This window comes from Haliotis rubra, unplaced genomic scaffold (assembly GCF_003918875.1).
Source record: "Haliotis rubra isolate DU_JTF1 unplaced genomic scaffold, ASM391887v1 Scf222, whole genome shotgun sequence".
Classification (NCBI taxonomy): domain Eukaryota; kingdom Metazoa; phylum Mollusca; class Gastropoda; order Lepetellida; family Haliotidae; genus Haliotis; species Haliotis rubra.
The window spans coordinates 1,197,705-1,225,030 of NW_025766248.1; the positions used below are offsets into that span (position 1 = coordinate 1,197,705).

Genomic DNA, 27,326 nt, shown 5'->3' on the forward strand with positions numbered 1-27,326 from the left:
ATGTTCTCTATGCGAATATAGCAGAAGACAATCGGAAATAACATCATGATACAAAATTAAATAAACATCCTTGGACATGTTAACAACAGATAATATATTGATTAGGTTCACACATATGTAAACCTGTTTCCTTTAATGAAGGCCTTTGGAAATACTCAGCAGTGACAATGTGGCCTTGTTCAAAATAGTTTCAGAAGTTGAGGTAACTTATTTCCAGTGGTATCCAGCAATGTTTCAGCCATATACCCATATCCCTGTTTGTGGTGGGATTAACTCGAGGGGGTTCAAGTTTAATTTAACTGTCAGGTCACTTCCCAGATGAAGTGGACAAGAGGAACAGACAATCAAGAGGCATATTAACTCACAAAGTGGTGTTGCCATCACACAAGGATTTACATCAAACGGGTTGGCATACACATATTCAGTTACTTGAGAAATTATCTCATTGCATTGCCAAACTCTCCATTTAGAACCTGCGTTTGAAAATTGGACCGATCAGAACAAAAGTGAGGCGATCTTTTAGTGGGATTCAAAATCAGAAGGATAGTTTTGGGAACTTTGGAATCAGAAGTTGCACTTTTTGTTGGTCCTATTTTCAAAGGTTTCTAAATGTAAAGATAAATACTGAGCAATGTAAATACTGATTTAATGAAGGGCTTTGGAAAAAACTCAGCAGTGATCCAACTAGTTTTCTACTTTTAAAGATATATGCTATTATTCAAAGACAATAACAATTTTCCAAATGAACACAAAATTCTATAAGAATACTCCAAATGTACAGCGGGGTTATTTCACGATTCTTTATTTTCTAGCTTATTCAAGTTAAGCTATAACTGTCAAACGTTAGATTACCAAATGGTTAGCACATAAAGGAAAGATAATAATAATAGAACTTTAGAATGCGTTTTTATTGATATACTGATGTATATTTCCTCTAACAAGAAATATATAATGAAATAACCTTTTTGCACACTGGTGGCAAAATCCCGGTGAGGCAATCTGATCGCAAGATCGCTAAATTTACAATAAAGACACTTTCAAGTGACAGATCAATATACTTTTGTTTCCACCAACATATGATATTAAGATATACATTAGAATGGATGGATGCAATAAAGTTATAATTACTCGTAATAATGAGGAACATGTGTCGATTTATGTGATCACTGTAATCTCTATGCAAACGTGCGGAGGGAGGGACGGTGGGGTTTTGATAAAGGCAGAGTGGCGAGGGGTTGTTACTCTGTCGCCAGCAGCATTTTGTCAGGAAGGCAGCTTCTTAACAGCAACAGTGACAAGAAACTCGACGACTTCATCGACAATGAAATACTTGTCAGCGGCATCCATGTTATACTCAGTCATCATCATCGTCAGCGTCTTCTCCGCTATTATTCCAGCAGAACGTGAGTACATTCCTTGTTTGTTCATGATTGCAGTGAGTGATTTGATTAAATGTAATATCGGAATCGTACAAGTGACTAGAAGCACGGCCAATATCGGCTTACCTCACATTCAGATGAATGACGGTAGTCATTATCAGACTGTTATGTAAGGTATTGGATGTTTGCGAATTTGCATTGTGCATTATATAACTGTTTAACAGTGTTGAGGCATGAATATGTAATACAAACATGAGACCAGTAATACACTAAAACAACATGGTAAGTAGTATACTGACTGGGGTTTATGGATCAAGTCTGAATGTTGACTTTATCTGTGGAGGCTCAAGTCTGGCTCAAGTCTGACATAAGCCTCTATTTATGAAATGAAGCCTTCGTTAACCATTATTTTACGCCGCTATTTCTTTCGTTTGCACCCTAAGTTTACTGGCTATGTGGTCTTATTGTGTCGTGGGGTTCACTCGGTTACCCGAAAGATAGAAAGATAGAAATGTTTTAAAAAGTAGCAAAACGTCTCCGGCAGCCACAATTCCCCAAGGGTGAAATCGATAATGATAGTTGCGCTTCTCCCAATGGGAATTGCGTCGGCTGCCTTTCTCTCGCCATGAGAATGCCCCGCTCAGAGAGTGCCCTTTTCAGGGACTCAACTGATATGATCCTGAGCCTTACTGAAACACCTCATATCACCGAAAGTTGTAAGGACTCCTCTGAGGCAACAGCGGGATATGAACTCATATGTATAGCCGCGCAAACTATACATGATAAGCTGCACCACTCAACCAATTGTGCTACCGGGGACTTAGTAAAATGATCTCGGTTTCACGGGTTTTATGACGTCATTCTTAACTCGGCCCCCTCTATACTTGCTACAGCAGCGCAAAGGATGTCTGGAACCTGTTATAAAACTGGTCACTGTTAAGAGTTTCTTACGGATATATACAATGTTGACTTTTGAAATTCTCATAGTGTGTAACTTAACTTTTATCTCGCTATGTTTCATGTGTATCGGGTATTACATCATTAAATTTCAAAATCGTTTGATATATTATAAGATAGAGTGTGACGAACTGCTCAAACAAATGTTCGTTCCGGATGAACAAAACGACGACAAGCAAGAGACTGGTAGCGCTCGTGGTCGGTGGTAAAGCCAAACAATACTTGGGTGGGGGCGACCACACTCCCGATAAAATTCATAAAATGTCAGCCGAAGAAATCAATAAGCTGTACGTCAGATATGAGGCTAGACTCGGGGCCGAGATGACAGAGACCATAGGATTGGCTATGACACAAATCTACACTGGTATAGTGTCGTACCTGCTCCCCATTCCCCGGAGCGTTGACTTAACCTCTGGGAGGACCTTGAGAAAGACCCATTTATTGAACACGCCTGTCAGATGCGTACTGTACCACAAATACGGCATGTTTTTAGCCCCAGTGACGGCGGCGATTATCATGGCTGAGCATTGCCGATTTAATGAGGTAAAAAATAATAGTGATAGTATACAAGATAGATCAGGCAATGATTCGACCCCAGAGGAGGAGGAAACACCTACACCGATACAAGTCACCAAGAAGAAGAACCATAAAAGAGTCGCAGCTGGTAGAAAAGGTGGCTTAGCCAAGCACCACAAGAATAACTATATGTGGATAGTTGTAGGCGCAACTGCTCCTGCTACTACTCTCTCATTATTCATGCTATATCGTAAATCCCAAAAGCCAACCACAACCCCGACCCCACAGAAACAAGTAGAGGTCAACCCCCATATTATTTTATAATTAAAATTATATCTGCATATTATATACATTATTTCTGAGGGGAAAACGTTCGTTAACGACGCATACCATGCCACCTAGCCGTAGCATACGCTCGTCTAAGAAAAATGGTCCTCAAACTCGACTTCGACCTGCAGGATATGGGCATGCTCATCATAGACCTAGGGTATGGCGATGGCTACAAAGGACATCCTTGTGAGACAAGGGATCATACCTGAAAGGTGTATATAGGATGGCTACGATCGCTATGATGGTCGGCGGGGCTGTAGTAAATGCCCTAGCATTTTCCGGGAGTAATTACCTCTTCTCGAAACTACGGGAGTCGAACACGGCCGAGGTAGAAGCGGAACGAAAACGACACGAAAACGGCACGACATAGCCGTGGGGAAACTACAAGCTGCGCAAGCCGAGTACGCGAAGAAACGTATGCAGAGATTCGAATACATTTATAGATGATCTTGAGCGTGAGAACCATGCCTTTCGAATGTTCAAGGACGTCGATGATGCTGCGAAAAAATACCACATGCTAACCCGTAAACAGCTCAAACCCCTCGGTGAACACCCCACACTCTCTCAGTACTACGCGCCCTCCCCAGGTCAAAAGGACCGGGAACCGGCCTTTGGTTGTGCTGGGCCTAGCAGCGACTGTGTTAATCATAAAACAATTAAACTAGGTACCCATATGAGTATACCAAAGATGAGACCTGCTCCGTATCGTTGTCAGTATGTGCTTATTGGAAAAACCGAGACCTGTGGTAGGAGATCTAGGACCGAGGGGTACTGCTGTTTCCACATGAGGAGTGTCATAAATGGGTTCATGAAGTACACCTGCTCCGTGTGCAGCATCGGGGTGAAATGCCACTACTGCTTATGTAGAGACCACGGGGCAAACGTACTCAGACACCAACTTATTTACGGGAAGAAAAAGGACTACATAAACGATTGTAGGCGCCTCCTCAGTATAGAGGTGTAAGGGCCGCCTCGCCTTGCAGATAAGGCTGACAGAGTTACCTCCCTCACATAGGCCCAGGTAAATATTGGTGTACACCTAGGTATAATAGTGACTACTATTCGATTTAAAGAAGATTCACTACAATTCCTTCAAATACCACCCCCGAAAAATTTTGGTTTGAGAAGTTGGTTGATGTTTCCAGGTGAAAACAGTATCGACTACATCAGACCTCTTATCGTTAACAAACTCGAAGAGGAAATACATTAATTGGGGCATATCAACCTTCAAATAACGGTTGTTACGAGGCTGGATGTCTTCAAAGAATGTATCTTGACTGAATCAGTTGATTTATGTTCATGTATCAGCAATATTCTGGATGTAATAAAACGGGAAAATGACACTGAGATCAGAACTGATATGGTTATTCTAGATATAGCGCTGGGTGGGGGGACTAGATTCGTTGTGAAAATTTAAAAAAATGTATGTGCACTTCATTTTTTTGCCTCCCTCCATAGCCGAATATCTAATTAGAGATTGTATACACCTGAGTATAACAATGCCGACTGTCCCGGAGCTCAGACTGATTGCGAGAGAACGAGTCGAACTGCTGTACCAACGCAGAGTAGTCGATCTATGGTTCGTGAGGCCTGAACACACTTTAGATAATTATCTGAAGGGGCTGGCGGATGAATGTAGACATCGACGACGTCAAAACCCTGATCGCTGGTAAAGTCAATGAGGAACTGACCGACCTGGGGAGCCTCAAATTCCAAATCACGGTGAAAATGTCGCTCGATAAACAGCAGGTGGACGGGTCCATTGAGCACGTTAAACCTTACTTCAGGGGTAAACTAGAAGTCACGACTCAACCCCTCGCTTCAGCAAATACGACAGTACCCAGAACGCTACACGCACAGGGTTCCGGGTGGGTAGTCGATAAAATCGATAAGGACTACCTGGACATAGCCGACTACATGCCGTTCAGAGGTGGATCGTAACTGGACTTACCCCCCTACTACAAGAAAAAACATGCTATGATCAATGTTAAAAATAAAAAGAGACGATTGCATGACGGTAGCAGTCAGGTCAGGCTTGTATCCAGCTAACGTTAATTCAGACAGACTTTCCAGCCATCCTGAAGATGACGGGCTCAACTGGGATGAACCCACCCCCATATCTCAGGTCACCAAAACCAAAAAACAGAACAACATAGCTATCAACGTCTTCGGGCATGGAGGCAACAAAACGATCATGCACAGGATCAGTCCAATGGAGGGCCGCAAGACGATCAATATATTCATGATCCAGCGAGGTGACAAGTACCACTACACCTGGATAAAACACTTCAGCAGGCTTTTGTACGACCAATCAACGCACAGAGAAAAGAAACACTTCTGCAAACGGTGCCTGCACGGCTTCACCAGGGCCGACCTGCTGGAATCCCACTGGGAGGACTGCCTGGGCGTGGGGCAGACGGCTATACAAATCGACATGCCAAAAGAAGGCGACAACACCCTAAAATTCAACAACCATAAGAACCAGATGCCTGTACCTTAAATCATTTATGCCCACTTCGAAGCCCTCATCAAGCACGTTGACACTACCACAAGGCCGCCCGATAAAAGTTTCACGTGTAAAATGCTTGAGCATGAGGCCTGTTGGTTCGGGTTCGTGGTCGTCCGATGTGATGGGAAAACGAATGCTCCCGACGCGGCTGAACGATTCCGTATATATTTACAACAGGAAGAGAAAACCATCAGGAAAAAGCTCTATACCATCACTCCCATGCGTATGAGTCAAGCTGACAGCAATTATGTATGCCACATATGTGGCGCACCCCTGGACGGTGATTTGAACCCCGTGTTCTTCCACAACTTGAATGAGAGATAATTTGGTTAAGGCCAACGATACCTTCCCCATCACCAATAGTTACACCGACGCCGAGACTCGGCCCCTGCTGATGAGGAAGGGCGTGTACCTGTACGAGTACATGGACAGATGGGCCAAGTTCGACGAGACCCGACTGCCCCCAATCGACCGATTCTACAGCAACCCGACCGACTCGACCATCACCCAGGACGATAACGACCACGCCCAGAACGTGTGGGAGAAACTGGGCTGCAGGAACCTGGGTGACTACCACGACCTGTACTTGAGAATGGACGTGCTCCTGCTGGCCGACGTGTTTGAGACGTTCAGGAGGATGTGTTTTAAGCAGTATCAGCTCGATCCCGCATGGTACTACACAAGCCCCGGTCTCTCGCGGGGTGTTTGAGGGGGTTGTTGCCTTTTCATAAAATGAATTGAAAGAGGTGAGAATGATTCTGCAGCTTTTAGCTGCAGTATCATCATCAACAAAGGCACCAGGAAAGGCATTCACGGAATGTGGGGAATCGAACCTGGCGATCGACGTGACTGATTAATGGACAAGGATACCTACTGTCTTGCACAATGAAATGACTGATTCATACTCTTTCTCACAGAATATATGGTTGGGATTGAATACAAATTCAAAAGTACCACTGTAGCAGATAAGCAGAGCCTTGCACATAACAAGCATAGTTTTTTTTTAAAAAGTGGGAGAGTTTAGTTTATGCCGCTTTTACCAATATTTCAGAAACGTCACCACGGGGGACACTAGAAATGGGCTTCACACATTGTACCCATGTGGGGAATCAAACCCAGGAATTCGTCTTCATGTGTTACCATATGTTTTTCTTGAATTAAAGTACAAAATATTATCGTAAATAGTACTTATAACAAATGAAATGTATAAATTAGCAAAGAGTCGAACACAAATGGTCCCTAAATCCTTGAATTAGCATTTAAGAGCATGCAGTTTGAAAACTGTTCTGGGTGGCATACCCCCAAACCCCATGTACAGTAGGGGGTTCAGGCGGTTGGTTTCTCTAAGACTTAAAAGAAGTCTAGATGTACACTTGGAATATTCTCATCACTGACCAGGGCCATGTTACAGAAGCTACCAAAGGCAAATGTGCAGTCGAGTGATGTCAACAGTGTTCCCGTTGAACGTCGGCATGTCAACTAAACATGAGGTGCAAGGCCTGAATGACAATAGTCTCTACATGAGCATGGAGTTGGTCAACAAACCTGAAACATAACTGGGTCGAAACGGGATTCGAACCCTTACAAATTTCACAATAAAATTCAGCATTATGCTGTTATATTTATCTTCACGTTTCTTATATACCTGAATTACGTGATATTCCTTCACAAATTTGATCGTGGCTCTGTGATATGTCATCGATGTGGCAAGAGCCACAACAGCAAAGACTGTTTAAATGTGCTAACTGCCATGACCCACATGGCGCTTCATCGAAATTCTGCGCCGCATGACAAAAAGAGGACGCAATAATGGGAGTGAAATGTGCAAAAAACTATAAACTATCTTGAAGCCAAAAAGTTATTTACAAACGAAGTCCCAAATCCGTGAAATATTACATATTCAGCAGCAGTCACTCTCTCTGTGGCAAACGTCCTCTGTTCCTTGTCAGACTTGGCGTGGGTCAGTTCTGGAAATCTCAATGCTTCAGGCTCAGTTACGACACCTACTTCAACAGTCACTCAGACTATGTCTGCTTCTCACACTGAGAATCTGCCTGAGATGCAGTCAAAAACAGTTAACAAACACCCCGCCTCAGTCAGTTCATCAAATATGAAAGGAAAAAATAGAAAATAATCAGAAAACAGACACCTCCGTCCCTTGACATTCAGAGGTTCCTTTAATGGACCGACCTCTTTGGACCTCTGGACATGGTGGTCTCACTGTCCTCACAGGACAAGAGGAGGAATAGCTCCTCCTCACATTCACGAGAGAGATCGGTAACTGAGCCACTACGAATCAAATGGCAAATTAGTCCTGGGGCTGTTTCCCATATAGGCCTTAATTCTAGAGTTGGTTTCTTGGTGTTTCCTTCTGGTTTGAACAATAAATTTATGAATTCAAAACATTAACCCAAAATAAATCTGTCCGTTCGTTTAAAAATGTGTTTACTGTTGAAGGTTTTCGTAAAATTACAAAATTTCAACATAACATGCAATATGCCATAAAATGATGAATTTATGACAAATGATTCCTTAATAACATTTAGGTTATACTGTATATATTTCACAACAACAATTATGCACTTACAATAATGTTTGTAAGTGCACATGTGATAGATTAGCACATTTTTGTCCCAAATCGTATATTTTTTATCTCAAACTTAAACGCTCACAGGTGCATTGTTTGTTGTATTATGACAACTGTTGCTTTTATACCGTGATGCATGCACATTCTTATGTTGGTATATTTAAACTCTATCACACAGAAAAAGAATTATCAAGATCCAATAAGCCTAAAGAAACTAATTAACATTTCAATATCCCTACCCCTAACAACAGCAAATCTGAGTGAAGAGTCCAAGAACATTGAGTTATGGAATGTGTGAGCAAACGCAACTTATGTTATATTTAGACATTACGCAATGCATTGTCTGCTAGGTAACATTGCACAACTGAATAGGATGGAATGTTGATTACATGACTGTTGGGTTGTGACTTCAAGATCTAAATGATGGAGCCTAAGATAAAACGACCTAGTATAGTTAGTACTGGCAAATGGAGCGAATGTTTATGTCATGGTTACCGAAAAATCCGTGAAAATTGGAAAACACCAACATTGTGGAACACATTCTGTCGTGCTGCAAAACGTCGACAAAATTGAAAGAATATATTGATGGTGAAAGTGAGTTACCCAAGGCTGTGACAGAGTTGGTGAAGCATCTCAACTGTTATGCTACATACACCTTAGGCAAGAGTATTGAACTCTCTGAAAAAAAGCCCAAACAGCAGACACAGAAACAAAGTGAAACATCAGAGAGTAGCTCAAGTTTTGTGCCGGATGTGACAAAGAAACCATTGCCACGATCCAGTGTTTCTCAATCAGATATATGGAAGTGTATCATTTGCCAGAAGGACAATGTCTGCGTTGAGACAGGCGCAAATTAAAAGCTGCCAGTTCAATGACTTCGTATTGAGCTGTTGAAACATTACGGTAAGCTGCAACAATTAAACATGATGAGAGGGTACACATGCAGCTGTCAGGAGGTGAAAGAGGAGGAACCGATAGTATTGCCGTGATGTACTTGTGCATAGATCATGTCGAAATTCGTATACCCACAGTAAACGTCTTACATTTGTCCAAGAAAACACATCCACAGACAATGCATATGATGAGGCATTCACACGTCTTTCAAATGAATTCAAAAGAGAATCATTGATGGATTTGAAGTTTGGAAGATGTCTGATGTTGGAAATAGATTTATTGAATTCTTTTCAAGATGTAGGCATCAATCAGCCCAATTACTGGTAAAAAACCCTGAAGAAACGTATCATAAAGACATTTGGAAAGACGATTCCTTTCTAGCATCCAAAGTTTCGAAGTGAATCTGAGATGATTTTTTGTCTGATATCGTCCCAATAGGCATGTATGTTGAAGTTGGCCTCAAATGTCAGAGATTTGCGGGAGCAAGATATGGAAGATTTTGATGATGTTGGACTACAACTTGATGAGGAAGCTGAACAAGTGCGTCAGGAAAGCTTAGTATTACAGATGGTTCACTGTGAGGTACAAACAGTGAGAGACATGCCTTGGCCACCATCGCCGCAGGACATTTCAGAGGAGTCACTAAGCAGTGTGGTTCCTGTGATTCTATTCAATCTTTTGGCATGGAATATTGTCGGAATCGTAGATGATAAAAACGAAACAATGAATTTGGAACATCGGTCTAAGGTTCCGGAGACAGTAGAGAGGCATATTCTTGCAATTGCACAAGACATAGTGTATTGCAGCCGTAAAGGTAGAATACCTACTCCAACGCATGTAACATTGGCTGCTTCAGTGCATCATCTCACAGCTAGTATGGAACTAGTGTCTACATTAAACCGCTTCAGGCATTGTATTTCAACATCAAAGCTCCCAAGAAGTTGAAAGCGCTCTAGCAGAAATGCAACCACAAAATCAAAGGGCTGTAGTGGTGCTGGTAAACATATCTTCAAATGTTCCAGTATGTTTAGTTTGGGATAACTATGACTTCCAGGATGAGACTCCCCTCTGGCAAGAACACAACTCACTGCACAACTGGAATTGTCATACAGCCTAGAGTATCAACGTGCGCTCTCCCACAAAGAGAGGCAGACACTGCTCCAATTGTGGGCCAATTGATTGAAGAGTATACATATGACAACAAACGTGTTGGACCTGGACGAGTTCAGGGGGCAGTGGAACTGTTAGCTTACAGAACTGCAGAAGAACTAGAACATGCATACAATACATAGATGGTATGGTTCATGTCACAGCTTACTTCGTCGCGGTATGGCTGAGATATTGCCGATGTAACGTTAAATACTCTCACTCACTCACTCACTTGACATGCCCACAAGAGGAACACATCTAGGCCACTTCTGTCTGGTGTGGCTTCACTGCTCTAATGAGAGCATGAAGTCATTCCTTTGCTACACACAGTAATAATAATAATAATGAGTGAATTTGTAACGCGCCAATCTCCAGGCCAGCTGGTATGCTCATGGCGCTACAAATAGAGTCTAGACAAAGTACTTCTTAAATAAAAACGTTTTGAGGAGAGTTTTGAAGGAGTGCAGGCTTAGGGCTGTTTTGTGATCTTCAGGCAGAGAATTCCATAGAACAGCTGATTGGTAGGCAAATGATCTGAATCCAAATCGTTTTAGTCTGTGTCTGGGCACTGTGCACAGAATTTGGGACTGGGATCTGAGAGTTCTGGTTGGATTATACTGGCTTACAAGTTCACACAAATAGGATGGCGCGATAGCGTTAAGGCACTGGTATGCGAGTACAAGAACTTTAAACTCGATTCTAGCTGAGATGGGCAGCCAGTGTAGGGATCGTAGAAGTGGCTGTATATGTGCAAACTTTGGAGCAAGACACACAATTCGAGCTGCAGTATTTTGTATTTTTTGTAATTTTGAAACAGATTCTTGAGACACACCGCACAGTAGGCTATTGCAATAGTCCAGGCGTGAGAATATCAGTGTTCGAACTAATGCAGCGGCATCTTCCTCGGATATAAGATGCCTTACTTCGCCGATGTTTCTTAAATGTAGGGTACCTTCCTGTGATAGATACTCCACCAACAGATCTAAATTCCGCCTTAACCTTTATGCACAGATGAACAAGTGCGTCAAGAAAGCTTAGTATCACAGATGGTTCACAGTGAGGTACAAACAGGGAGAGACATGCCTTGGCCACCATCGCCGCAGGACAATGGAAGCTGATCTATGGAGAATTGTGTTGCGCATGGGAACTTTCCACATCCTACTCAATTTCGTGGCAGTTATTGGGCGGCATTGTTTCGAAGCATTCTCCACATGGGAATGGGTGGAGGATTGATGGAGACATTATAGTTGACTGGATAACCACCCCAGCAGCTCCAACAGCTGTGCTTGAGTGTGTTAGCTTCAAATGACATAATTTCGACAGTATTCGTTGCACACGCACCGGTGTTTGTTGCTGCAGTATCAACGAATGTCAGAATCGGACAAACACAACTACAGATATGGATGAACACAACTTATTATCTGATTTTGACTGAGAATCATCTTGCACTAACCTGTTTTGCACACAAATGTTGCTGCCATTAGTTTTCTCAGAAAGGCAACAAACCAACTATTAACAGTGTTGCACAAATAGAGTAAGTGGGTGAGTTTAGTTTTATGCCGCACTCAGCAATATTCCAGCTATATGGCGGCGGTCTGTAAATAATTGAGTCTGGGCCAGATATTCCAGTGATCAACAGCATGAGCAATATTCTAACCCTCGACCTTCACGGGTATGAACAAATAAAAATCAGCTGCAGACAACATATTCTTATCTAACATAATAGGTCTTGAACATAGGAAAATGTTGATATGCATATGGTATAACTTGCAAACACACATATTTGATCAGATAAAACAAAAATACTAATTATGGGCAAATTGCAATAAAAACACAAGAAATTTGTGAAGTACAAAAATATGTTGTAGATATTTTACTTTAAACATCTCTGTAAATGCTATCATCATGTTACCAGGTTAGTTCTGCAGGTTTCCGATAATTTCTGAGTCGATTTTTAGCAAATTGATTTACATATGACACACAATGTTTTGTTCGTCGACTGGTCATTTTAACCGTATCCTCGATTATAAAACTTGATTTTTTTAACAGAACAGACACTTTTATTTTTGGTTAATGTTTTAAAATCATATAAATATTGACACCAAATATTATGAAAATGTCAAGATACCTATATTGGAGTAGGGGTGCAACGAAAGTCATATTTTCTTGAACAGCCCTAGGACTAAATATAATTCAGTGGAGTGGCAGAGGATTGAAGAATAACTTCAATGAAATACAATTACTCATACAAGATCTTCAGCCGTCAGCATTTTGTCTTACAGAAACTGATAGATTTTTTATTACTGGACTTAACGTACTGTAAAATTATTGTTCTCCCGAGAGGGAATATAAGTCCCCGAAAATTCAAAGTAAATATAAAGTATCCTTTTTATAATCGTAGAATATGTGTACTTTAAATGTATATCTATATGTGTATAAATCGCCAACAGCTGAGGAGATGGTGTAAATCCAGCTAGGGTCCATGCAGGAAGCAAATGTCCCTAGCATGGTGCTCTATCTTCAGTTGTTGGCAATCTTCAGCCTATTTTAATTATGTCTTACCATCTATTGTGAAAATGCTTTAGATTTATGTTTTAGATTTATTTTCTAGTTTTAAATTTATATCTGTGATATATTAGTTGTTTTAGTTTCATTCGTTGACAGTTTGTTTTAGAATTCACCTTTAATTATTATTAATCTAACTTGATATAGTCACGATATGTCAGAAATACTGCAAATGTGTCTTAAAATGTTAACTCGCTCACTCACAGATTTGATATAGTTGAATTATTGTATAACATTCGCCAAATGTTCTTATAAACGTTATAAAGGTAAATATTTCTTGAAGACTCGTTCCTGAATTTAGTCGCGCAGTTTACTGACGAACACAAATAGCTTTCATCGATGTTCAGTATCGGTTACAAGAGTATGTAGTTTACAAACGGGGGATGAAACTGCTTGTCACGAAGACAACTGATGAATACGCTTATCCCATGTTCAAATCACCTTGGTTACATGATCTGTTTAGTGAACTGCGACGCAAACAGAGACACCAGTTCCATAAATAATAATATGTACCTAAATATATCACATCCATTTTGTCGTCAAGGCCATCTCTGTTTCAGTACAAGCTTCGTGACAAACTCGCCAAAAATGTGCAATAGCTTTATGGTCAATACGTACACGAAGGAGAAAAAAACATGCAAAAGAACACAGGAAGCTCGTATCATCTACACAGTGTATGTTCCAGAAGTATGTCCACACTCGCCAACTTCTTTCGCAACATGCATGTAGTCTTTTTCAGGAAACGAAGTTAATTATGCCTGTTGGCGTAAAAACGAAATACCTGAAATGTCCAGGATGTATGTTCCCACATTCGAAGCGTAGAGCCGCTCGTGTTGAAAGATATACGCCAACACACACTGTGAAGTCAAAACTTACCATTGTCGAAAGGATACTTCTTGAAATCAGAAACCAGTAATGGGTAACACGGTTGTCTGAGGAAAAGCTATTGATACGTAATACAGAAATCTTTCTTATTGTATAACTTACTGGAAAATTGGAAAATAAAAGATGATTTCGATACTACGTATATAGGATTATTACATAAATATCAGCATAGGCTTTTACCTTCTTATAATGCATCCCCGCCTGTTGCTACCAAGGTTTAAATGAGTCCAAAAGTAGTCTAATTTCATGTAATTGAATGTACAGAGCTGCATCCTTTAGGTAAGCCAGGAATCTGTGATTAAAGATTAATTGCTCAAAGCGGAGTAAACCACCGACCCACTCATTCACCCAAACCCTGTTTGTAACGTCTTGTTAGGGACGTCACATACACACCATCTTGGGGTACACAACGACGCTGACATTTATATGTGGGTGTTAATGTGTATATAACAAGGATCCGGATGATGTTAATTTCAACAGCTCGTCATATTCTAATATTATGGACTGATTTATACGGGAGAAATGAGCATCGCTTTGTAAATTGTTGAGAGATCTTTTTAGATATATTAAATATGTAGTGTTTTGGATTGAAGAAGTTGTTGGTGTCGTGATTGTTTGTAAGTAAGTTATTTGCAAAACTACTGGCTAAATGCATCGCCTTCCACTCTCCTATCCAGAGTTCCATGCTGCAAGCCAGCATAATATCTCTGCCACAGGCCAGAAAAATGTGACGATTCGTCACATCTTGCACCGTCCTTTCAATTTAATTTACATATTTCTCAACTCTTTTATTTTTGACGAGTCTACACAACTAATTAAACATCTTTGATAGAATGGTTTAGTTTCATTGAGAAGATACCCTGAAACATGTAACACTATTTCGATTTGCGTAGCGATCCTTTGTTTACATAGGTTGTACGGCTCCACGTGCTGTCATCGAAGCTGCTGGAGAGCAAACGATGCAGCCAGTTTGATATCTAAGTATGTACTGTCATAGACCTTACTGTCGTAGTTGTGGAAGAATATATATGTAACAATGTAAAACATTATGAAGAGAGCGCCGAAAAGCTTTGGTGAGTCCAGTCTCTTCTTATTATGAATATGCGCGTTTGATTACAAACAAGAGAAAAGTCCGGTCACGTGATATGCTAATTAGCCTGTGGCAGTGATGTTATGTTAAGTCACAGTGTGATCGCCTTCGTTACATCGGCTTCGTTGAACCGAACTTTCTTTCACCCAGACAGATATACTGTAGTGTAATAACCCGGTTTTTAAGATGTCAGTCAGAATCTTTTCCGTTTAATATTTTTGTTTGTTGGTTTGTTAACTTTGTTTGTTTGGAGTTTCGTTTTTTTAATTAAATTAACTTTGTTAACTTTTGTTTTTATGGGGAATGGCGGTGTGTGTGTGTGTGTGTGGGGGGGGGGGTAAAGAAGAATCTTTTTAGTAGATCATAAGAAATCACTGTTACATGGAAACCATGAGTTCATAAACTAAACCACAAATCCATAGCATGCAGTGCTGTGCAAAGAATATCTACCACAATTTTATTTTATGTGTGTCATGTTGAATACGTCGCTGTTACAGTAGATACTTGACTTCTATTCTAATTACACATGGAAACAGAATATCAATTTGATTACAAATAGTAAATCACCTGGCAACTCTCGCGCGTTATCCTCCGGATTTAAAACAAATGCGTCAAAATGCGTGTCAAGATCCTATATTTGAAGACACGGCTTAACAGTTGTGCAATGTTGTAGCTGTACATCAGTAGATAGATTCCAATTATTTGTGGTGTATTTCTATACTGCATACAGTGCAAATAGATTTATTCAGCCAGGATAAGTATAATTGGCCCCGTCGAGGTTTTGGATGGCCTCTGATTCGGTGTGTTATAGAAATTGCGCAGGGCAAAGGAATAGACAAACCTGGTTATTTAACATAATAATCTTACCTTCACACACAGCACAGGGTCATTTACTGGGAAACCCATGTGTGAACACAGGGCCATTTACTGGCAAACCCATGTGTTCGAAAAAGGGTCATTTACTGGCACACCCACGCCTTGACAAAGGGTCATTTACTGGCACACCCATGCCTTAACACAGGGTCATTTTCTTGCTGACGTTGAGTTAGTAAGTTGGGTTTAATGACCCTTTTCACAGTTTATAAATTTATCAAGCACATCACAGTTCACGTAGGAGGACAACCTGAAATGATGCTGGATGTGTATATTTACCACTTTAGTAAAACCAAGGAGCACGGGTATGGTGCTGATGAGCTGGGATTCGAACTCACCACCAAAAGTCTCTTGCAGGCCTAAGGAAGACTGTTTAGAGATCGCCGACGACAACAAGCCTGGTATTTAATTTTAGTGTAGTACCAAATCCAGCTGGTACTAGGGCTTAACACCCCTTTGCTAATTTCATTTATATCTTACTGTTTCGGTTTTAGAGGAACGAAGCATATTAGGTGCTAATTGCCAACTTGAAAACATTTATCATTCCTTCTTTAAATTGTCCATATAGAGCATTTTTGGTTCCATAAATGCATAAAGCTTGACAGACACAGTTTCCTCGAATATAACTTTATATGTAGTGAAACAGTTCATGTGATGAAACTAACTGCCAGATTTGACCTTGTACATTATCTCATGATACGCAGTCATATTTTCCTGAGTTCATTAATAAATCGATCCATCATATGTTTAAAGGAAGCAAGAATATTGCGATGGTTTTCCTCCAATGTACTGAGACCTCCCTGTGAGTTGTGAACCGAAAACAATGTCCTTTATTTTTTCTAATAGTAAAACGCTAAGGGAAATAAAAGACATTTGGACATTTGAACATTTTTAACTTCGATTTCAAACTGAGAACAAACTATAAACGACGATCGCCAGGTAGAAGTATATAAAAAGGATTTAAAAAGCGATCGGGAACGTCCAAAGTCTGTAGCTGAGCTTGAAACTTAAATTTAGGTGGGAATGGGGTGAGGATCAGACGGCTGACTTTGTGTGCTGGCGATTAGGTAACTGACTCTGAGGGTCTACATTCAAATCCGCGGTGGGACTCAACCCAACAAAATAACTAGAATGTCTATTTTACCGAGAAAGTGTTATCTTAAAGATAACATTTGTTACATTTGGCCACTTTCTAAATGGCATTGTGTATGCAATGAGAGATAAGAATGAAATATAGAAAAATACTTGCATACTATATACTAAGATGACATGTACGAATTATACAGGGAATGAGTGTAATATACAGAGATAATAACTGTGACATGTACAGAGAATTAAGTCTGATTTACAAAGAGAATATACTTAATACTGAGAAGGTTAGTGTGATACATTAATACATTTAGAGCGGAATATACAGAGAGAATAACTGTGACATGAACAGAGAATTACGTTGATTTACACAGAGAATAAACTTAATACTGAGAAGGTTATTGTGATATGCTAATACATTTAGAGCGGAATATACAGAGAGAATAACTGTGACATGAACAGAGAATAACGTTGATTTACACAAAGAACTTAATACTGAGAAGGTTATTGTGATATGCTAATACATTTGGTGTGGAATATACAGAGAGAATAACTGTGACATGAACAGAGAATTACGTTGATTTACACAGAGAATAAACTTAATACTGAGAAGGTTATTGTGATATGCTAATACATTTGGTGTGGAATATACAGAGAGAATAACTGTGACATGAACAGAGAATTACGTTGATTTACACAGAGAATAAACTTAATACTGAGAAGGTTATTGTGATATGCTAATACATTTAGTGTGGAATATACAGAGAGAATAACTGTGACATGAACAGAGAATTACGTTGATTTACACAGAGAATAAACTTAATACTGAGAAGGTTATTGTGATATGCTAATACATTTGGTGTGGAATATACAGAGAGAATAACTGTGACATGAACAGAGAATTACGTTGATTTACACAGAGAATAAACTTAATACTGAGAAGGTTATTGTGATATGCTAATACATTTAGTGTGGAATATACAGAGAGAATAACTGTGACATGAACAGAGAATTACGTTGATTTACACAGAGAATAAACTTAATACTGAGAAGGTGAGTGTGATATGCTAATACATTTGGTGTGGAATATACAGAGAGAATAACTGTGACATGAACAGAGAATTACGTTGATTTACACAGAGAATAAACTTAATACTGAGAAGGTTATTGTGATATGCTAATACATTTAGTGTGGAATATACAGAGAGAATAACTGTGACATGAACAGAGAATTACGTTGATTTACACAGAGAATAAACTTAATACTGAGAAGGTTATTGTGATATGCTAATACATTTGGTGTGGAATATACAGAGAGAATAACTGTGACATGAACAGAGAATTACGTTGATTTACACAGAGAATAAACTTAATACTGAGAAGGTTATTGTGATATGCTAATACATTTAGTGTGGAATATACAGATAAATAGTTCCATGTTCGGAAAGAATGATTGTGATATATACGGGCTATTAGTGCAATATACAGAACGAAGTGTGGTAACCACAGAGAATACGATTGATTCACAGGCAGAATACGTCTCATATACAGAGAAATATATATAAATACTACGGCGAGAATAATTACAGAGAGGATATTTGTGGTATCTAAAGCAAATAAGGGCGATTTGAAAAGAGAACAAGTGTGATATACTGAGAAACATTTATGATTAAAGAGAGTATTAGTGTGATTTAGAGAATAGTGCAACGTATACTGAGTATACATTTGATATTCAGGAAGAATATGTGTGATATACAAACAGACAATGTGCGAAATACGGGAAACGTGTGTGTGATTTACAGAGAGAATGAGTGTAATATGCAGGAAGAATATGCGAGATATAAAGAGATGATTAACGTAACATACAGAGGTAGTATGTGTAATGAACGGAGACATCTTAGAAGATTATTATAATATAAATTAAACAACGAAATTGCTTCTATATGCTTAAAAATATTTTGCCCGAGTGGTACATTTTTGCAAAACAATACACTGAATATTAAAGGTCATTTAAGATTGCTTGGTGTTTTCAGCGTGGCGCGGTCTAACAAACCCAGTGCACAGCCGGAAGAGGATTACGAGCGGAAGTGTTGTCGAGACTTCACATGGGCTGGTGTCTTTCGCGACAGCATACGGTCCACCGGTACTTTGTAGCGGAACACTGATTTCTCCACAGTGGGTTGTTACAACTGCTTCCTGCATGACAAGGTGAGTAACAAAGAATATTCTTAATTTTGATGAATTCATTTATTGAACTACAAGTGAATGCTTATTGTTTAAACGTTGGAAGAAAGCACATAATATTTTTATGTCATGAACATAGACATATATTGCGTTCCCTGGAAACGTCAAGTTGGCCAGTCCTTGTTCATTTCCAGTTCTTCAAAACCAGCTTTTGCCACCAACAAAGACTCCCGTATTTATAATTACTCAGTCGCAGTTTCAAGTGTTCATATATACAATATATTTGGCTTCAAATGGTTGTAAAGCGCTCATGTATAAGATACACGTAACATTGTTGTGTTTTGGATATTTTTATTTGTGTTTTCTGTTGTTCTTTCAGCAAAGAAACATTTGATAACGATTTAAATTCTTTGGTCCGGTTGTTTGCTTTTTTTGCCCCACATTTCAGTAAATCTCTGAACACCTTACAATGAATTATTCATTTCATTGCAGCATTGGTTTGCCATCAGGGTATTTGAGAGTTAGAATCGTACAAGAATATGTTGGTGTTTCCAACATATATTTGGTAAGCAGCATTGTTATATGTTTTCATTTGGCATGTATTGGATCTTCCCTCATTCGGGTGTTGGGACCTCAACTAAACAAACCAGGGCACAATTGCCTGTGTTCTGCACTGTTTCATCCTTTGACTATAATCAGTGTGACAAGTATGGCAATCCCGTGTGACCTCTTTTAATACAGGGACGGCGGGGTAGCCTTGTGGTTAAAGCGTTCGCTCGTCAGGCCAGAGACCCGGGTTCGATTCTCGTCAGAGGTACCATGTGTGAAGCCCTTTTCTGGTGTTCCCCGCCGTGATATTGCTAGAATATTACTAGAAGCGGCATAAACCATATTCACTCGCTCACTCTTCAAACACAACCTATGCCAATACTTGATGTTCATGCTTCCACATTTGGATATAACACTGAAACATCAATTGCAATTGTAGTTACATAGTTATATGGTTCATGTCTTTTTTTTGTAATGAGGAACGGTTGGGTAGCTTGGTGGATACAGCGTCTGCTCGTCTCGCCGAGGTCACGGGTTCGGTTCTAACAATTACAATTTACGAAACCCATTCCTCTTGTCCGTGAGGTTTCTGGAATATTGCTTAAAGCGTCGTAAAAACATACTAGTACTTTTACTCACTCTTGTCATGAGATCGAAACTCGCTCACTAGACCCTGCCATGAACAACATTCGAATTCCTTTTTAAAATGACAATGTTCGTCCAGGGTTTGCAATACATTTCCTTTCACGCCAATTATTATTTATAAAAAGACAAACAAGCAGACAAAAAACAAAACAAAACAAAACAACCCCCTACCCCAAAAAACACCACACACAAAAAAGGCCCCCCCCAAAAAAACCCCAACACACAACAACAACAAACATTCAGCGCATTACACTTTACGAACCACCTGAGTTTCCGACTGGTGACATTACTTCTCTGACATACTGTATTTTGTATACTGAAATTTGTATTAGTTGACATATGTTTTATGTAATCTGTTTACTCTTCCCATTCTATTACTTACTAGTCCATGAGCTGGATTTTAGCATTATTACATAATCAGTTACTTTTCCGTATGGGCAGCTTTTTAATATTTTATGTTTCTCATCGCCCGAGCAACCCTCCTAATTATATTGCCACCCCCCAAAAAAAAACTTTTTAGCTTTGATTTCAGCCCCGCCCGCTCGAACCTAAAACGTACCGCCTCGTCATATAAAATGTTATCTTTTAAACAGTCGCTGCCACAAGTGAAAAGAACGCAAGAAATTGTGATAAGAATTACAACATAAATATGATTCTCCATCTGGGACGAAATTCCAAAGTCATGCAAGTTTCAGACAGTTTACCACCTCAGTGAAAAGTACGAAGATGATGATATCAAGAAACATAATAAGAGCGAATCCTGGATTCGAACCCACGATCGCGGATTTCCTGGAATACCGTTTACTTACCAACGACAATGACACGCTTAGAATAATCATCGAATTTCTTCGATATATGTTTACTTGATGTTTTACAACATACAACTTATGAATATGCTATTTGAAAGTCTCGTAAGACTGAGTAATGTCCCTTTACCGAAGCATCCTTCTATATTTTATCATTTCTATAATTTTCGAGAAAATGTAAATCATCAACTCCTCAGATTAACCACTCTCGATATTCGCTGAAACTGATTTCACTGGACATAAAGTGAGGTTACAGTGAAATTTAAGCGAAGGGTTTGAAATTCAGTGATGACACCAGGTGTTCTAAAGAAGGGTAAACATGCCCTTTCTTACTGATGACACTTTTTGAGGAAAATATGTTGTGCTTATATGGTTAGGTATAAAACGCGAATCTCTTTTTTCAGCACCCAGATTATGATGTCACCTACCCTTACAAAAACGACATCGCCTTAGTCAAGCTCAAAGAGAAGTCGGATCCCTTCTCTGCCATACCCATGCGTACTGCCGATCCGATCACCATGGATACATTTGTGAAGAGAGGCTTCTGTATGTTCACGGCATTTAAGACGAGTCTTTATCTAGGTATGGTAGGGGCAATTTGGTTTTTGATTTGGATTTTGTGTTTTCCCATTTACTTTAGTTTCATTTGGGTGGTTGTAGGGCTTTAGAGAATAGTTTTCGATCTTATTTTGATGGGGATGGATGGGAAGGGCTGAGTTTTCCCGTCATTTGTGGTTGTTTTCCGTAAATCAGTGCCAGTGTTACCAAATAGGTTTCCAGTTGCCCCAGGGGTCGGAAATCGTTGAGTAGTGTAAAGGGCACATGGTTCGAACACCAGGTGTCTCTGGTTGTGTGGCACCTGTATCACCCCGTACTCCCCTCCCATAACTTGTTAACACCACGTGCTATAAATTAAACACCGTTAAAAGCGGCGTCAACCCTTTCTCACTGGCAGCCATTGTCCTCCTGTGCCCGAAACTTGTCTCTGTACTCTGTCTCTACTTCATAAACCGATAGAACAGCTGGCCATCCAAATGGATACTATTCCTTTTTCTCGTGAGATCAGAATTGAATCTTAATTAGTCGGGGTACACTAATACATATTGTTGTCCCAGAATATACAACTGTTATTGTGCTAAGATGAATCCTTATAGAGTGTAACTGGACCTTGAAGGGGAATACTGACAAACCAATAGGTCTTAAATATAGACTGGATGTCTCAAGTATTCACATTGGTTGTTTATCGACTATTGTTGACTAATCGGTGTCATTTTCATCTAGTATGATTCTAAAAAGGTTTTGTTGAAAAGGGATTATGTCATAAAATAAAAAAATATAGAGGATTATCGTATTATTAACCGCGTTCCGTGAATATGTGTACAAACTGAAAGGCTTGTATAGAAAGGTGAGAAGTGAAACGTCCTCAACTGTATCACGAAAGAAAGAAAGTTGATGACCAATTAGCGATTTATGTCAACTCATCTGTGGCATCGCTGTTAAGCACCAAATAAAAACTGTTCCTACATACAGTGCTCCCGCATGCAATTAATATGCACAACGAATTGACATTTGACATTCAACTGCCGGTTCTTGAATAAGAAGGGACATGTACTCATATATCCTCCTCTACCGATAGCCCCATGAAGATCCGGGTTAGAAATGATCTTCAGTAACTCGTGTCGTAAGAGGCGACTACATGTACTGATATCAAGCTCGCTGACACATGGCATCGTATCCCAATTGTGTAGATCAATGCTCATGATGTTGATAATTGGATTGTCTGGTCCAGACTCAATTGTTTACCGACAACAGGAATATTGCTGAGTACAGCGTAAATCTAAACTCACCTACTCACTCACTCTGTAACCGATATCCCATCTTGCTGCCAGACTGTCAATCGACAATGCGCTCCTGTACTTCAAGTGAGTGAGTGGGTCAACCACCGCTTTCAATAGTATTCTAAACGTGATGCATGTCGTACACCAATACCACTTCGGTACACCTGCACGGGTAAGGTGCTGACAAACCTAGAAACACAATGGGGCGAACCGGGAATCGAACCTACCGCATCCCTGTTCAGTGAATTGTGGCGCCATATAACCCTTCCCTGCCTGTACGTTAAGTCTATGTTAAAGTGAAGGTCGTTTTCTTAACCTCGCTCCAGTGCTCAGACGGAGGCCACATTTCAACATGCATTGTGAGAATTCGATAGAACTTTTTGAAATGTTGACAGTGTACGTATTGTTTGTTCATGCGCAGGTTCATTGGAGATTGAGAAAACGTACTGCCGTGCAGATTTCATTGGACGTCGAAATTGCAGCGAAATGTTGAACGAATACGCACAGCTGGATGAGAACGCGATCTGTGTTGAAAATCGATGCATGGATCAGGTACGTCGGACACACAGTCTATCGTTATAGTCAAAGATCTTTGTGTCGAGTGAGTGAGTTAAACTTTAACGTCACTTCGGCAATATTTCAGCCATATTGTGACGATAACAATTGATTGTATGCATAGCAAGTAATGGTAAACTATAAAAACCTGTCAACCAAGGACAGTAAAATAACTAGATTATCACAGATTTGAATTTAAAACTAGTAAATAAATTTAAAACAGTTTAACTATAGATGACAATACAGGGTAAAAACAGGCTATATATTGCCAACAACTGAAGGTAGATAACCATACTAGGGACCTTGGGGACTTACAGTACATTTACTTCCTGCATGGACCCTAGCTGGATTAACACCATCCCCTCAGCTATTAGCAATGTTAGATAATCTAGCCATAAATTAAACGAACATATATTATACGATTAAAATGGTAGTAGGTTTAAATTTACTTTGAATGTTTTGGGACTTACGTACCCTCTCAGGAGGACAATAATTTTACGCTACTTCACGCCCTTTGAGGGCACTGCCACTAACAATCTAAGTTACTAATCAAATCTACCAATAATTAAAATATACTAAAAGCCATTAAAAATGCAATTTGACATTCATACTTTCTTTACTCACACTAATTTCAACATATATAAACCTAACTGGCAGATATGTTTTAAGTGAACATCTGTGAATAATTTCATCTGAAAATGTCCAGTCGACAACAACATCAGTGACGCAACAACGACATCACACAAAGGAGGGGTCACTTGCAGTCAATATCGTGTGTGTCCACCGTGCGCTGCAAGACATGCTCGCAGTCTTTGGGGTATTGAAAGACACCCATTTCTCAGGAACAGCTGTTGCATGGTCTGCAGCCTGTGATGGTCAGTAGTCTGATCATGACACCACCCCTTCCAAAACGATCATGTTCAAGGACACAGTTTGGCGCAAGTCTTTCCCCTTAACGTCGATAAATCTATTGACGTCCATCTGCAAAGAATAAATTAAACCCGGATTCATTTGAAGAAATGACATCTGGCCATGTCCTGTTGCCAAGATTGGCCCCATTTGCTGCCAATCGCTGTTTGGCAAGTCTGTGGCGATGCAATAAGGTTGGACCACGGTACGGGTGACGACACCGGATGTTGAAGGCAGCAAGGCGTCCTTGCACCTTTTGGGCGCTGATATGACGTTGACTTGTCCCAAGTGTCCTCCTTGCCTAATCATCAGCTGTTTGGAACCGATTTCGTAAGTATGAGACTTGGATGTTGCGGTTTTGTCGAGCTGTAATCACAGGTGGTGCACCAGGTCGCGGACGATCAACAACACTTCCGGTAGCCCGAAAACGTTGTCTGAGTCGACTTACAGTGGGTGGATGCACATTTAAGTGCCTGGCAATCATCACATCTGAAGCACCTTGGCTGACCATACAGATAAACTGATTCCTTTCGTCTTGTGTCAAGTGTGGCATTTTCTCAAATTGTTTGAGTTCCACAGTTCCATGTGCTTTTACAGGGCCTGGGTGTAGGTAATGGATGTGCACAACGTGTTTCATGACTGTGGTTGTATTTAAGAGAAATGTCAAAGGTTCAGTTTTAAGTATTAAAGTTCATGTGAGAGGAATGCTCCGGGACTCGAACTCGAAATGGGCCAGAATAACAAAATCTGCAATAGAACTTTTGTAAGTTTCAGGACAACAAATACCAATTGCGTTTTATTGGCTTTCAGTATACATATATGTACAGAACATATTATTCAAAATTCATTCAGCCAATCATTAAATGAAAATTAACAGTGTTAAAAAGATCCTTAACTGTTTTCACATTGAAGTATTTATCCCTTATGATGGAGAATTCAACACAGTCAAGCAGGACATGCTTGACCGTGGTTCTCTCAGCACAAGGGATACAAAACGGAGGATCCTCACCTTTCAATAGGTATGCATGAGTGTATCTAGTATGGCGAATACAACATCGTCACATGATGACCTCTTCAAATCTGGACTGACAACCCAAGTAAGTGTAAACGATATAGGGTTTTATTTCATGTAATTTATTGATACCTTCTTGGGTGTCCCACTTCTTCTGCATCAGATCACAGATGTAAGTTCTTATGCCAGCTTTGTAATCAGAGTATGGTATCAAAAGTGGTGTCACAGATTTGTTGAGTGCTGCCTTAGCAGCAAGATCGGCTATTGTGTTCCCAGAAATGCCAACGTGGCTGGGTAACCAACAAAAGACAATGTCGCATTGGCCAGTAGCAAGCTCATTATACAATTCAATAATTTCAATTAAACGTGGATGTTTACGAGAAAGATTTTTAATAGTCTGAAGACATGAAAGAGAATCGGAAAATATTATGTATTGTTTATATTTGCGGTGTTAATTGATATATTTAAGAGCTGTTAAGATGGCGTTAGCTTCTGCTGTGAAAATAGAGCTGTTGTTTGGTAGTCGAGAAGATATTGTTCGGGATCCAATGACAGTGGCACAAGCCACCGTGCCACCATCCTTAGACCCATCTGTAAATAAGGATTTGTATGTATTATATTTACTTTTTAATTGATTATACTCTTGTTTAGATTGTAATTCATTAGTTTCTGCTTTTTTAAATGCTGTTAATGTTAGGTGAACTTGTGGCCTAACCAACTGCCAAGGAGGAGAAGAAAGAAGGCGGGAAGGAGCTATATTTTCCAGCTCAATGCCATCAACGGAAATGAATGGTTTAATTCTTAAACCAAGAGGTGGAAAAAGAGAAGGCTTTTTGTTGTACAAATCCGCATAAAGAGGATTAAAGACACATTTGAATAGAGGGTTAGACTCGTTAGAATAAAGTTTTGTTATATACTGCAAGGACAATTTTATTTGGCGTTGTGTAAGAGAAGGTTCATCTGCCTCGACGTAGAGACTGTCAACAGGAGAAGTTCTATAGGGTCTTAGACCTTGGTGATGGACAGAATCTAATAGTTTTAAGTTGCTTTTGCAGGCTCCACCATATACGATGGGGCCATAATCAAGTTTCGAGCGGTCCAATGATCAATATAGATGTAGGAGAGTGGCTTGATCCCCCTCCCCACTTAGAATTTGAAACGACTTTCAACAAGTCAAGTGCCTTCAGGCATTTAGTTTCAAGGGATTGAATATGCGGCAGAAACGTTAAATGAGAGTAAAAAATTAAACCCAAGGACTTGGCCTCCTATACAACTTTGATGGGAGTGCCATTGAGAAACATTTTCGGGTCTTTATGCTGTGTATATTTTCTACAAAAATGTATACAATTAGTTTTGGAGTTAGAAAATCGTTTTCAAGACACCATTTAGTTATTTTATTTAAACACAGCTGCAGTTGCCGTTAAATAGCATGCATATTCTTACCGCGACAAGAAATGTTAATTAAAATCATCCACAAAAAAGTGATCCATTAACTGTATCGGTTAAACCTTTGATAAACTGTTGATGTTAATGCTCAATATAGTGACAGACAAAATACTGCCTTGTGGGACACCCTGATCCTGATTGTAATGATCAGACAGGGTAGAACCCACTCGGACTTGAAATTGTCTGTCATTTAAAAAGTTGGCTATAAATTGAGGCAAGCGGCCTCGCAATACAAAGCCACGTAAATCTTTAAACAAAATGTCATATTTCCACATGTAGTGTCATGTGCTTTTTCTAGATAAAAAAAGATAGACACAGCCTGTTGTTTATTAATTAGAGTGTTTTTAACAAATGATTCTAAACGCACCAAGTGATCGACAGTACTTCTGTTTTTTATGGAAACCACATTGTATATCTGTTATTAGGTTATTGGTTTCCAAGTACCAAACAAGTCGATTATTTATCATGCGTTCCCTGGTCTTGCAAACACAGCTAGTTAGTGAAATTGGCCTATAATTGGAAGGATCAGTATGATCACGTCCAGGTTTAGGGATGTGCA

The 27,326-nt window shown here is 39.8% G+C and overlaps 1 protein-coding gene across 1 annotated transcript in view; it reads left to right on the forward strand.

Annotated features, from left to right (window-relative positions):
* The first annotated feature begins 1,264 nt into the window (after positions 1 to 1,264).
* LOC124277475 (urokinase-type plasminogen activator-like) overlaps positions 1,265 to 27,326 on the forward strand; it is a 30,671-nt gene continuing 4,609 nt past the window's right edge. The window contains exons 1-5 of the mRNA XM_046713171.1: positions 1,265 to 1,403; positions 18,857 to 19,031; positions 19,500 to 19,572; positions 21,412 to 21,589; positions 23,267 to 23,397. Of these exons, the coding sequence (XP_046569127.1) occupies positions 1,322 to 1,403; positions 18,857 to 19,031; positions 19,500 to 19,572; positions 21,412 to 21,589; positions 23,267 to 23,397 (639 nt within the window). The 5' untranslated portion in view covers positions 1,265 to 1,321. The remainder of the gene's footprint in view (positions 1,404 to 18,856; positions 19,032 to 19,499; positions 19,573 to 21,411; positions 21,590 to 23,266; positions 23,398 to 27,326) is intronic.